This window comes from Boleophthalmus pectinirostris, unplaced genomic scaffold (assembly GCF_026225935.1).
Source record: "Boleophthalmus pectinirostris isolate CB_2022bp ecotype Guang Dong unplaced genomic scaffold, ASM2622593v1 HiC_scaffold_22, whole genome shotgun sequence".
NCBI classification, from domain to species: Eukaryota; Metazoa; Chordata; class Actinopteri; order Gobiiformes; family Gobiidae; genus Boleophthalmus; species Boleophthalmus pectinirostris.
The window spans coordinates 26,999,550-27,012,758 of NW_026571190.1; the positions used below are offsets into that span (position 1 = coordinate 26,999,550).

The 13,209-nt window shown below is 39.7% G+C and overlaps 2 protein-coding genes across 2 annotated transcripts in view; one reads left to right on the top strand and one right to left on the bottom strand.

The window, feature by feature from the left end:
* si:dkey-92j12.5 (multiple PDZ domain protein) overlaps positions 1 to 3,643 on the bottom strand; it is a 33,178-nt gene extending 29,535 nt beyond the window's left edge. Inside the window, 4 exon segments of the mRNA XM_055158475.1 lie at positions 689 to 913; positions 2,135 to 2,301; positions 2,773 to 2,866; positions 3,512 to 3,643. Coding sequence (XP_055014450.1) covers positions 689 to 913; positions 2,135 to 2,301; positions 2,773 to 2,788 — 408 coding nt within the window. The 5' untranslated portion in view covers positions 2,789 to 2,866; positions 3,512 to 3,643.
* A 1,179-nt stretch (positions 3,644 to 4,822) lies between these two features.
* Positions 4,823 to 13,209, top strand: part of adgrl3.1 (adhesion G protein-coupled receptor L3.1) — a 167,142-nt gene continuing 158,755 nt past the window's right edge. Inside the window, exon 1 of the mRNA XM_055158568.1 lies at positions 4,823 to 4,929. The gene's annotated coding sequence lies outside the window, so the exon portion shown is untranslated. The remainder of the gene's footprint in view (positions 4,930 to 13,209) is intronic.

Genomic DNA, 13,209 nt, shown 5'->3' on the forward strand with positions numbered 1-13,209 from the left:
CTAACAAATAAACCACTTCACCTTAAAAGAGAATATAGAACAGTGTCTAGTTTAAAGGTCCTATATTACACACAACTGACTCTTGTGATAAACCATGTTAGAATGTTGTTACCTCCTCAAAAAAGATACTGAGCTGTGTTTTGTTTCATTCACACATGTCTGAGTAATCATTTATTTTTAGTCTGTCTACATCTCCAAAGTTTAAAATGCTCTGATCCAAACTGTAATGTCATGATGTGGTAGTTTTCTAGTTTTTGTTCAGTAGAGACTGGCAATTCCAGGGTTGAAATCATCCAAATGATTCTAAAGAATTTGTATGGGGTTTAAAAACACAGTGCAACACTTCCTGTTTTACCATATGACATCACAAGGTGGAACAGAGTGTTTTCTGTTTGAGAGAAGGATTCAGCCTAAATATGCAGGGTTTGAGTGTTAAACATGTGTGAATGAAACAAAACACAACTCCAGGTGTGTTTGTGATAAGGAAACAACATTATAACATAGATCAAAACTAGAGTTACTATATGGGCCCTTTTACCCTTAAAAGATAACGTAAAAATGTGTTCTCTAGTTTAAATTATGTCACTATGAATACAACCGAGAGGCATTTTACAGTCTAGTAGGTTTATGTGCCTTCTTTAACACAGCAGTATATAATCAGATTTTGTGTGATGGATATTTCCCATACCTGTGATTCCGTATATGTGCGTGTATCTGGATAGATTTCTGAGATAGAAAGCTCTTGAGATGCGAGTGAGGAGCTGCTGCCTTCTCTGCGCACAGGGTTACTGGGCCTGCGGTTCTCTATGGCCCAGGTGTACGAGTCACTGTGGCTCAAAGTCTTTAGGCCCAAAGCCATGCCCGGGCACGATCCATACTTCATTGACACAGACTTGGAAATGCCCTTCTTCCCCTGGTAGAATTGAACAAGCATTGATAAGAAGAAGATAAAAATGGGTAAAAATGGAGAGGATGTGAGTAGAAAAAAATCAATAGACTTGGAGAGAACTGGGATGGATAAATGAGAAGAAGATTGAAGGATGTGTGAGAATAGAGACAGAGAGATTGGGAAGGAAATGGATGATGGAGATAAAGAGACGTGGAAGTGGGTTTTGATATAGACTTGGAGACATTCATTTAAAAGAGGAAAGATATGGAGACAAAGACCAATGGGATGAGCTGGTGGAAGTGATGGAGGAATGGAAATAGACAGGATAAAGAAGTTGGGAGAGCCAACAAGGAAAAGATGTAGAAGCTAGAGCAGTTGGGAGGAGGGGAACAGCAGCTAGCCAGAGGTTTGAGGAAAAAAGACGACAAATTACAAATGGAGCATAGTGATAGCTGAGAAGCAGCAGGAACACAGGAGCAGAGATAAAGGCTTTTGCTCAAAACCACAAACTACAAAAACAGTTCCCTCCTGTCTTTTAGATTTTCTGTTTCAAGGTTTAAAAAAGGACTTTTGGGAGATGGTTGTTTTAGACCTGAATATGATTCTACATTCACAACTCTTGGGCTTATTCAAAGAGCTCACTGATAAGAGCCATTTTATTACTAAGGGCAAAGGAGAAATTCAATTTGTCAACTGGACAAAAGTTTATTTTGGCCGAACACGATTCGCAGCTCATCCAAGCTGCTTCTTTAGTTCTGGTCAGAATGCTGTTGGACACTCCCTCATATCTGCCTGTAGGGAGGATTCATTACTAATTTATTACTAATATGTCACTCTGCAAGATTTAGACTACAGTTACAGTTTATCATATGCATTTATATACTAGATAGCATACATGCATCATTCCAATGGCATGGACAACTGGTATTTACAACAGCATGAGATTACTATTTTGTACATTGTAAGCCAAACATATTAGGGAAGGTAGGCCATTAAAAAAAAGATTAATAATTTAACAAACACTGAAGTACTAAAAACCTTGACTTCTGATACAGACAATTCCTCAATATAATAGTCACTACTTCCTTCCTCTCTCAAGGCTTTAACTTAAGCTTAGGTAAGCTGATTACTCATCCTAAATACTGCATTGAGTATTTTGGGCATGATTCTGACTACTGCCTTGATTCAACAAACATAGAGCCAGCACCCACACAAAATGTTCCTGTGAACAGTATGACTGTGTACCTTTGGTGGAGGTTTCCTTTGAGTCTTCTGTAGGCTGAGTATATGGTGGAACAGGGGGCTCTGCAGGACTGTTCTGAGCAGGAAGAGTTTTTCCTGCATGGATGCTTCCCCTTGGTCCTTTAGCTTGGCCTGGAGTCTCTCTACAGCCTGTAGGGCACACTCAGTGTCTGCACACAAAATTATAGTGTTATTTCCAACAAAGGTGACCAAGTAAAAGTGGGAAAAGTTGCGCAGTTTGGTGGGAGATAGTGGGATGGACATGATAAATTAAAGCCTCTAGACAGACTGTTATATCAGAGCATGTGATATTGTTCTTTTCTATGTAAAACTCACAAATAATAAAATAAATAAAAACAATGTAGGGGCAATGGAAACTGTGGCTTATCTGAATAAATGAAAGAGGGACAGAGGCCTTAATGAAATGTTGTTGTTTAAACTGGTGTAAGGCCAGGACCCAGAACACTTTTATGGCTGAGCTGTAACAGAAGAGGTGCTCTTAGAGTTTAGCCACCTGCCCATGAAGTGTTTCTGCAGTGCTACTGGCACACACCTGAGGGAAGCCTCCAAACTGGCAACATGGTCTCATTTTGCCCAGCCTGTTTTGGGGAATTACTGTTACATCAGCAGAATGTTCTTACCCATAATTTTTTCCATTGTAATCTGTTGGCTCGCTGAAGTGTCTGTCGTGTTTAGTTTGGTTATAGATGAATCTTATTCCTCCTTCTATGGCACCTGCAACAGGTAAACATCATCCACTTGAAAGTCACGTGTAAAAACAAACGAGGTTTCGCCTTGTAGAGCAGCACTGACACGTTTATTACAATAGTGTCTGCTTGCCTTTGTGGCCGGATTCACCATAAGCCCTCCATTATTTATTTGCACCTACCGGGAGTATTAATCATTTTACCTGGACGTTCGGTTAGAGGCCTGCTTGTTCGCAACAAGCGCCTTGCTTGTCGCCTAATGCTCTTTAGCAGGATTTAAATGGGCTCCAAAAGGCTTTATCGGCCAGTGATGCTAATTAACAGCGACACATGGCCTCCCGACCATTTTAACTTGAAGCGAAGCATGTGCTGCTTTAAAGCACCAGAGCAATGACATGATTTGATTTACAAAAGGACGACCAGGAAATGACAACGTCTCATCTGAAATCTAATTATGTGCGCAGGATTTATACGTGGGTTACTTTTAAAAGTGTTTGATGTCCTTCACGCTGTCCATACCTACCTGTTGATGCTAAGCACTGCTTTAAAAACCATCACTGATTAATGATTACAAGATGATTTGACATGCCATATATGAAACAACCTCTAATCTCAGTATAATGACGCGCACAGCGGACAGAGGGACATGGACTACGCAGTCTCTCGCTCTCACCTCCATCGCAGCCACTGGGTAATCAACAGGTCCACACGCAGCTCCTCCTTCAGTCTGAGGGTGAGTTTGCCTCTGGAGAATACCCCAAATGATACTCTCCCCGTGGAATAAGTCATAACAATGTATGAGGAACGATCAGCTAACAAATAGCACGCGGTGCGTTTTATTTTCCAGCATTGTGTTCGCGGCTGGCAAGTGCGTCCTGCAGTGCGCATGTCACCCTCTGATCTCGAGGCATAAGAGCCTCATCCTGAGAAGAAGTAGCTACACTTGCGGTAATCCTGTAAAGCATTTCCATTGGCCGTTAGTCTATGACAGTAATGCCAAAGGCGAGTGACATGTGAACTTTAAACACCTGAACAGGGAAAGTGTCAAGCGGTGAGATATGTGACCCACATTAGCGAGATGTGCATTTTTTTGGTGGAAATACGTGAATAAGGCTATAGTGTAGCATTATTAATATATTACAAATAATATCTTTAAAGGGATAGGCCTAGTCAATAATTGTGAACTGTCAACAGTTAGGTTATTGGTCTGTTTTGCAGTGCTTTATTGCATGCGTATTGTATATTGCCAAGTGCAATTTCATTCTTTTTCTGAAATAGGTCTACTGGAATGAGTGATAATGACCAACTGAACTTTTAGTGCGCCTCCGCTGCTCACTGTTCCAATATACAGTAGGTGGAGCTCTAACTCCAGATAATTTGGCGCCAAATCCAGTTCCGCGTTTTCCACTCCTCTCCAGTTTCCCCTCTTGCTCGCTATCCGCATCCTCCAGGCAGACAAGCAGGACTCGTTGCCCCCTCCTCATTTCTCCTATCCTCCCTTCTTTACGCCCACCTTAGCGTCCTCCTCTCTCCCCGCCCGCACGATCTCTCTCGGTCCTCCTGCAACGCAATGCAACGCTTCTCTCCTCCTCACTGGGGCTAATCAACCGAGCATCCACCTCGCCTCCAAATTGGTTTGTCATTTCTGACCCTGCTCTCTTCGTGTCTGTCTCTCTCTCTCCCCCTGTGTGCGTTGACCACGGCGCTGCTGCTCTGCTCTGCGCCTGTGGACCCTAGCACAGCCAAGTCTGTAAGAACGTAGAAGCGGTGAAGAGAGGGAGAAACGGGAAGGGATACAGACGGATAGAGGGAAGAGAGAAAGACTAACCTCCCATCGCAGCAGCAGTTTTCTAGTGGGCTCGCGTTTTGGACGTTACCCCTTGATTTGGATAGGTGCTTTGCCCCACCAGCAGTTCGTTTTTCAAGGACGTGTTTTTTCTGCATATTTAGGAAAGGACAGCCACATTTGCTTCGGGTGGGCAACCCCGTTTCTCCAATTTTGGCGATTTTCTAACGCAAAGGTATCACTGACTTCACTGCGCTGGATGTGTGTTCGCGCAAACAGCCCCAATTTCTTCTGCTGAGCTCACGGTAAGCATTGACAGCGCATCATATATGGTATTTTTTTACATGTTACCCGTATGCGTAAATGTGTCGCATGTGTCTGCCCATGTTGTAGTCTCTGGACACGGCACTGTGCCTACTTTGGTTCTCACGGATGCTCATGGGAATGTGGCCTGCTGCGACTATTCGACTTAAAGGGAGCAGTAAGCTAAGGTATATCTCGCACAGCAGTCCAGTGGTCTGTGGCTGGATGGGCGTCGCTACTATAATGGATATGTCGCCAACTAATAATCAACCAAGAATCTTTAGGTCTATTTTTTCACTACAGCAGCCAGTGCGTAAACATTCAGTGTTGAGCTATATCTGCAGTGACGATTCCTAGGTTCTGAAACATGATGCATTTAAGGGACTTTGCTAATCACCTACATGATTTGGAACTCCAAGAAATGCACGCGTGTCTGTCGTCCATCCCCTGTGCTCGTCTGTTGATGCGTAAAAATAAAAACAGCGGGCAGAAGCTTCTGTACATGTCAATCAGTCGTTGTTGCGAGTGACAGTAGTCCGTTCATGGTGATGACCTTGGAGTTAAAAACTAAAGGTTGAAAGGTGAAGCTGGTGTGTGCAAATGTTTAGTTCCATTTAGGTGCATTAAAACGCAATTTGGCAGACAACAATCCTACTGCTATTTGACCCTCGGTAGTCATTTGGTGTGCGTCTCCGCTGGGGTGGCTGCTGTGCGCACTGCCACATGAATTACTGTTTTGTGTGAGCAAACTCTTTGTGTGCGAGTCTCCAGTGCCGTTACGCATGGTCCCTACAGTATCTTGACTCATGAGGAAAAACAGAGCTAAAAAATAAATAGCTAAATACCTTAGAAAACATTTAAAGCCTTGTATTCAAAAAGATGGATTAATCAGGTCCCATTTCTGTCCTTGTAAAATGTTTATGGGGTTTATTGGATCATTGATGTTCTGGTGCCAGTGTAAGGGGTGCTAAAGAGTATACGGGGTCATCACCATATAGGTTAGCACAACGCTATGTTATGGCACCTGAGGCATTGCAATGTGCAACAGCTGCAGCCACACAAACTGCTGACAGTGGGTCTAGTGTGTCCTCTTTTAATTGGGTCACTGATTCATCTCACTTAACGTGGTACACAAAAACAAGCTTTTGTAAAGGCAAAAGATATGTGTGTGGGGAATTGGCTGAGATCTGTCTCCAGCTAATGAAACACAATATTTGCTTTAGATTTGGGTGGCTCCAATAACAGCAGCTATAACCCTGTAATAGGAACAGGCTCACCATTTAAATAAAGGAGGATCGCTGCCTGTTGAACATCACATCCCAATCTCAGAGATAATGAAAATAAACCGTGACAGGCAACACGATCCAATCCAGACAGACAATAACAAGCACATATTGAATATTAAGACAAGCAGCCATATCATTGGTTATCCTGGAGGCTCCATCTGCATTGTCAGGACTGGTTACAGTTGAGCTTAGTGCAAATCTGTGGGTTTTGTGCATGTATTGTATGCCAGTGCAGGGATTACATTGCCAGTGTGATTATACAGTTTAATGACCTTATTGCAGGGTTTTTTTTGTGTTATCAATTTAACAGAAACTTGTGCTGGACATAAAAACTGCTCTTGTGCTTTTAGCAAGGCGATCGGAATATTTTTCTACAGGTTATTGGAGGATTGCAGACAATATACCTATCGATTACGTGTGTTTGTTTGAGTCATCCACTGCCCCAATTGGACCCGCTGAACTCGTCAACCTGTGTCCCATAGATGCCAGGCTTCCATTGAACTAAACATAATCACAGACATTTGCCTCATGGAGCAAATTTGCTATCAAAATAAATGTAGGACATTACATCAAAAATATGCACAAATAAATAAGTTATTTATATCAACATTGCAAATGTCAACATTGCAATATCTATTAAATGCCTTACGAAGTAGAACAGTTGCGCTGTTTCTTAATGTAGCGATGATTCACTTTCCTAGTCTTTGTGTGCAGAGTTTAACCTAATTCAAAAGACTGCTCCACTAAATGCTCTCTCCCCCACTCCCTCTCTTCTCTACAGTGCAGAAATAATGAGCTCGGATCATTGCTCCTTTCTCTCATCTCCCACCTAAAACACTGGGGCATGTGTTAGCGCTTCCTCCCCTCTACCCTCGGCCCTATTCAAAGTATAACCAGACTGGACTCTGTTTTCAACTGGCAGCTCACTTCACCTCCTCCTTAATGTGCGAAACTTGCTCAGATACTGTTCAGAGGTTCAGCGGGCAAGCAGTTTCTGCAGTAGCTCCTATGGCTTTTGGCTCGGAAATTGTACTAGTAAGGATATTTTATTCTGCGATATTGAGAGGCTGTCTCTACACCGAAACAATGTAGGTTAAATATGTGATTTGTACATTTCTCGGGATGTTTAGTGTTTGGTTAATAATGCATTGTGGTCTACGAGAAACATAAAGCCTCGCAAACTGTGTATCAAAAGTATGTTGTCAAAGTACTACTTATGAGTACATTTGTTGTTTTATTGACTCCTAGGCATGAACTCTGGAAAAACCTTGAGATGACTGAGTGTTCCATTCAACATACTTGTAATGCTGTCAGTACTGTTCATTCATTATTGTTATAGACAGACTATGAAGCAATTCTCACATCTTAAAGTTGTCTATAGATCACTTCATCATTACCTTCTGTTGGTCGTTCCATTCCATTGTGCTGTCACTTTGCACATAATGTAAGGCTGATAATGTAAGGCTGATATATGTTACAATTGTGTTGTCAAAGTGACTGTGGTGTTGTAGTTCTGAACTAATATGATTCCAGGGATCATATAGAAGTAGAGATCAACCAATTAGCTTTGCTGATATTTTTTAGCTAATCATGATTTTCTTCCCCAGATTATGTAATTTAAATTTACAAAAATCTCACCCACAGCCCTTCTTTCACTACAAACATATAAGAGAGCTGTGTAGTCACAGTTTCAGCAGTTATCTCTTTGCGCTAAAGTGTTTAAATAAAGCTCTATGGGTATTTTTAGGCTGCAGGTTATCCAAAACAAAATATTGGCCTGAGCCGGAGATCTAAAGCTGATATCCGATATGCTTAGGTCCAAATAACTGATATTTTGGTCTATCTCTGTACAGAAGCAAAACCACATGAAATACAGTAGTTTGCAAGTCGCAATATGCAGGATTAAGCATGTATATTTTTGCACCATATCTCATTATCTTGCTCATGCTCATGAAAAGCAACAAATTAAAACTGTGTTCTAAACAGTGGTGGATGAAGTGCAAATTTTTTTTGTTACTTAAGTAAAGTTAAGTAATATACAGATACGAGAGCAAAAAAATACTAAAGTAAAAGTATTGAATGAAAATATCTAAAACTATTAAAGCACTGTATTTCATGCATATTTTAAGTCTCATACTTAGACTTGTGCTGAATTTTGGCCAACAGAAGCAAATGACTTGATCTGTTCTTCCTAGCTTTTCACTCCTGTTCAAATATATGGAGGAGTAGAAAGTATAGATACCTGCTCTCAAATGTAGTGAAGTAAAAGTAACAAGTACAGATTTGTAAAAATGTATACTTAAATAGAATACTTTATTACTTTTACTTTGTCATGTTCCACCACAGTTTCTAACCTCTCTGATCTAAGCACTATTGTTCAGCTTGATCTGTCTGTTAGAACCCAAATATCTGCAGCTCATTGTTCCATTTCAGACCTCTCCTCCTTTCTGGGCCCATTATCTTTCTGTGCTACAAAGAAAACACTTGTCCTAACCGTCAACACTGCAGCTCCGGTCCGGCGCTTCTCCTCGCTGCCCTTCACCTCGGCGCGCCCCCTGTCACCACCGCCAACCCCCCCACCTCATCTACCCCCCAAACCTTTCCTCCCATGTGTTTGTTCCCGATAGCCCAAACATACATCAATTACTGGTATAGACACCCAGAGTATGGCCAGGGCCTGCAGCTGTTGTATTTAGCCACACACATACATGGGAGCATTAGTGAGATGAATACAAGGGTTCGCTGATTGTATGGCGTTTGCTCAAAGGTCTGGCAATTATTTTGGTCTCAACAGGAAATCATTTACAATAGCACTTCTGGCCCAAGAACCCCCCCCTTTTGCACTCTCTGCTATAGTCAAGTAGTATGTGAATGTGTGTGTGAATGTGTGTGTGTGTGTGCGTGTGTGTGTGTGTGTGTGTGTGTGGTGAGGGGAATTAATAATAGTGCCTCAAAATTTGAAACTTGAAATTGTAAATTGCTGTGATGTTTTTAAAAGGTTTATATTATGCTATTTTCTGATTGATGTTATAATATTGTTATCTCATCAAAAACATACCTGGAGTGGTGTTTTGTTTCGTTCACACACGTTAAACACACCTTGTATTTCATAACATCACAAGGTGGAATAAAGCATTTTGAGCTTAGGAGATGTGCACAGACTAATAAGAAAAGGATTACTCAAATACACGTGAATGAATGAAGCAACTCCAGGTATGTTTTTGATGAGGTAACAACATTATAACATGACTTAAAGCCTTATGTAAACCACTATATATATCACATTATTGCATAGTGTACCAGCTCAATAATTTTGACCTCTTAAAATAAAAAAAAATTATAATAAAAACCTTTATGATTTCTGTAATTGTTAATTTTTAAAAAAGTAACTACCCCTATATAATAAATGACTTAAAGCAACTATATAAATCTATAGTAATATAGTAGGGATGTAATGATATCCAAATCTCACGGTTCAGTATTTTCACAATATACATTTCACTCACGGTACGATATTTATTGTGATATTTTGTGGAAGCTAGCAAAATTGTGAATATGCTACTTTTTCCTCTTAAAATGCCTTGACAAGATTTAATTCAAAGAACTAAGCTTTAAAAGTGCTTAGAACTACTATTTCTTCATGTTGTTTGCACCAAAACGGAGCAAAGGATCATGGTTCCCTCTGTTTTTTAAGCTACTGTTGCACCATGACAATGAATTTAAGCAAAGAAACTTGTGATTCAGTATATATTTTGACAGCCCACGATATTATTGAGAGAAATCTGATGATACAGTGTCATGATATTTTGGTTATTGTTACATCCTTATAAAATAGTGAACAGTCTGAGTAAATATTGTGTCTTTTTAATGTAATATTGGGTCTGTATGAGCTGATTAGCACATTTCATCCATACTTCCATTTATTAATCAATCATATAAACTTCAGTGACTTAAAATTAATGACTAAGTGAGAGTTAATGGATGAAATGCTGTTGTGCCATTAATGGGAGAAATGCTGCTGTGCCTAATAGAGTATAAAAGTGCTACACCATTGACCAGCATGATTTCCAGAACTCCACATCCTTCCTCATCCTTCCTTTTTCTAAAGAACAAAACTGTTTTCCGCACTCTATAAATTTCTGTTCTATTAAAAAAACATATGCGCAATATTCTGCTATCCTAATTGCTGACTGTATTGTGGAAAAATGTCTTTAAATGAGTTATATTATAAAATGATGTTAAGCAATAAGGCAGAGTAGATGTGAATTATAGGCCTGTGAACAATGAGGTCATCACAGGGCTGCAGGCATAAATCACTCAACTGTTGTTTTTTAGCACTTAGTTTGTTATCGATGTAGGAAATGACAGGCGGGCAGAGGAAAAGGCACTATTGTTTAAGAACGTGCATTCAGCAGAGGAAGTGCCGGGCATGACGCTTTGGCACCGGTGACTAAGGGGTCGAAACAATTCACGGGGATTTCTGGTAGAGGTCAAACCCACTGGAAATTATTTAAACTGATTTTTTTGTTTGAGAGGACATACTTTAAAGAATGAGAGGGCCAATACTGTATGACCTGCCGTACCACTTTGTACCAGTAAGTGGAGTAATGAGTGTGTACAGCCTCGTTAGTGTCCTTTCTTCATTGACAAATACCCTATTTGAATGCCTTTGTTATTACCCAAGGGAGTTGCTGTTATTGACTGTGAAAATCAACAGTTTGGGTGTTGACATACAGAAAGGTATTTTCCATGTGTTTTTAGGCATTGATCTAGTATCATTATCTTTTTTCCCAGACTGAAGAGACACAGATAATCCCCACTACTCCTATTGGTCAGTAATTGTCACGTTTTTAATAAGTGCCAGGCAAATAACCAGTGTAATCGATGGGTGAACTCTCAAATGAAGGAAGCTTTAGTTCTTGTAAAGGCATTACTCTGAGTATTAAAATCATGATACACATGTTTTTCAATTGTGCACCCTGTATACACAACTAATATTAGTGCTTTATTCATTATATGGTTATTTATTTATTTATTGTATGACACAAGGACAGTGCACAATTTACACAGGAGAGATGCATTGTACCAGGTTGTAGTACCAGTGCTAATTTCCACCTGTAGTCCCTGGGCAGGTTCATTGATTGATTGTATTTAATTGACTTTAGCTATCAACTGTTCTTCCTGGAGACTCGGGGTGTGCAAAAAATACTGAAATATCAATATATCGTTTTGTTTAATGTGGTGATACAGTATTAATATTGTGGGCTGCTGTATCAATATAGCACCAAGAGTATTTTTTGGTATATTTTATAAAATTATTTTGTTACAGCTCAACAGTTTTGCTGTTTGTTCAGAGGACAGAAACTTGTTTATTAGATACATTTGACATATTCACTGTTTTGGTGTTTAAAATGTTTGTGTTTCATATGAACTTTGCACAAGAAGTGGTTTAACAAAGACTTTTAGCATCACTGCCATCATTTAGCCATTATTTTTACTGAACTGCATTGAATCGATTTGAAATATAACGTATAGAACTGAAAGTGCACTGTATCGTCATATGTATCGAATCATGGTCTATGTATCGAGATATGTATCTGCAACTTCTTAATGATACCCAGCCCTACTGGAGACGTATAAATGCCTGTAGCATGTTTTGGGTTATGACTTAAATATTACTACAACTTATAGTACAACGAAATATTACTACAAAGTACAGTATAACTATTAGCAACATGCTGAAACTAGTATAGATTAGAAACTCATTTAAAATAAAAAAAAGAGTTCAACCTTTACTGTTTTATGATCTGTATTTTTCTTATCGGTACATCATATAAAAAGGTTTAAGGTTAATTATTATTTACATTCATCGTGACAACAATAATTATTATACCACTGTTTTATATGAGGAAAAATAATTACTAATCCTTTATCTACTGCCCTTCATAGGATTCTTTTTGCAGCATTGCAGTCACAAGCCAATAGCAACCACTAACATTAGCCTGAGTACTCCTTGGAAATTTGAGTCAAAGTATCTGATTTCTACCTCTGTAAAATCCACGTGCACACATCTAACAAATGATCGCATATGGTAATTACTTCTGAGTTGTAACTAAGTTTTCGCCTCCTTTACCATTTGGTTCCATATCTCCCCGGCACACCGCACCCACTGATGTTCCCCATATCTTTCCTGTGTTCAGCAGATTGTCCACAAAGCGTCTGCTGTAATACCATCTTCCCCAGGCCCCTCTTAAATTTCCTGCTTACTGAGCTTTTACTTTAACTGCATTACATACATCTTCCACTGCTACTTCATCTACTTCCTTTCAGCATCAAGCGCCCTGAAAGATCCAACCAACTCCAAACATTTGATGGCTCTAGTCTACATTAGTTAAAAATAATGTTGCAGTTTCTTGTCTGTTCAGTGGCCCAGCAGTGACTGATATTGAATTGTGTTTTTATTTTCATTTGGAGTCCTGGAGAGTGAGAATGTGCCAGGCTGTATTGATTTTGAGCTTATACTTTGCAGCAAAGTGGCTATTGGTAGGAGAAGGCTTATAGCATGACTGATAACCGACGGAGCAGAGATATTAAAAGTCAGCCATGATTAGTCACCTTATGGTCTGTGTCCCCAGGGGCGTAGTGCTATGCTTAAAGGAGCAAATCAATGAATGAAAAGACTGGAGTCAGGATTTGAATGCAGGAAAATATTTATTTCACAGTGACAAATTTGAACTTGAACTTGAACTATTGGTTGTTTTTTATGTGAAATCAGAAGATCACAGAATGAGTTTAGTTTCAAATTGAGTTGCAGATAAGGATTTTATGGTAATATCTCTGTAATTACTGAAATACTAGCTCATGAACTAAAGTGATACTGAAGTGATGCCGCTATTCCCTATTTGCTGGTTTAGAGTCATATTGGCCCCTTCCCTCCATTGGAAATTATGACATCATCTTATTGAAAAAACATGAATGCAGCTTATTGTCACAAAA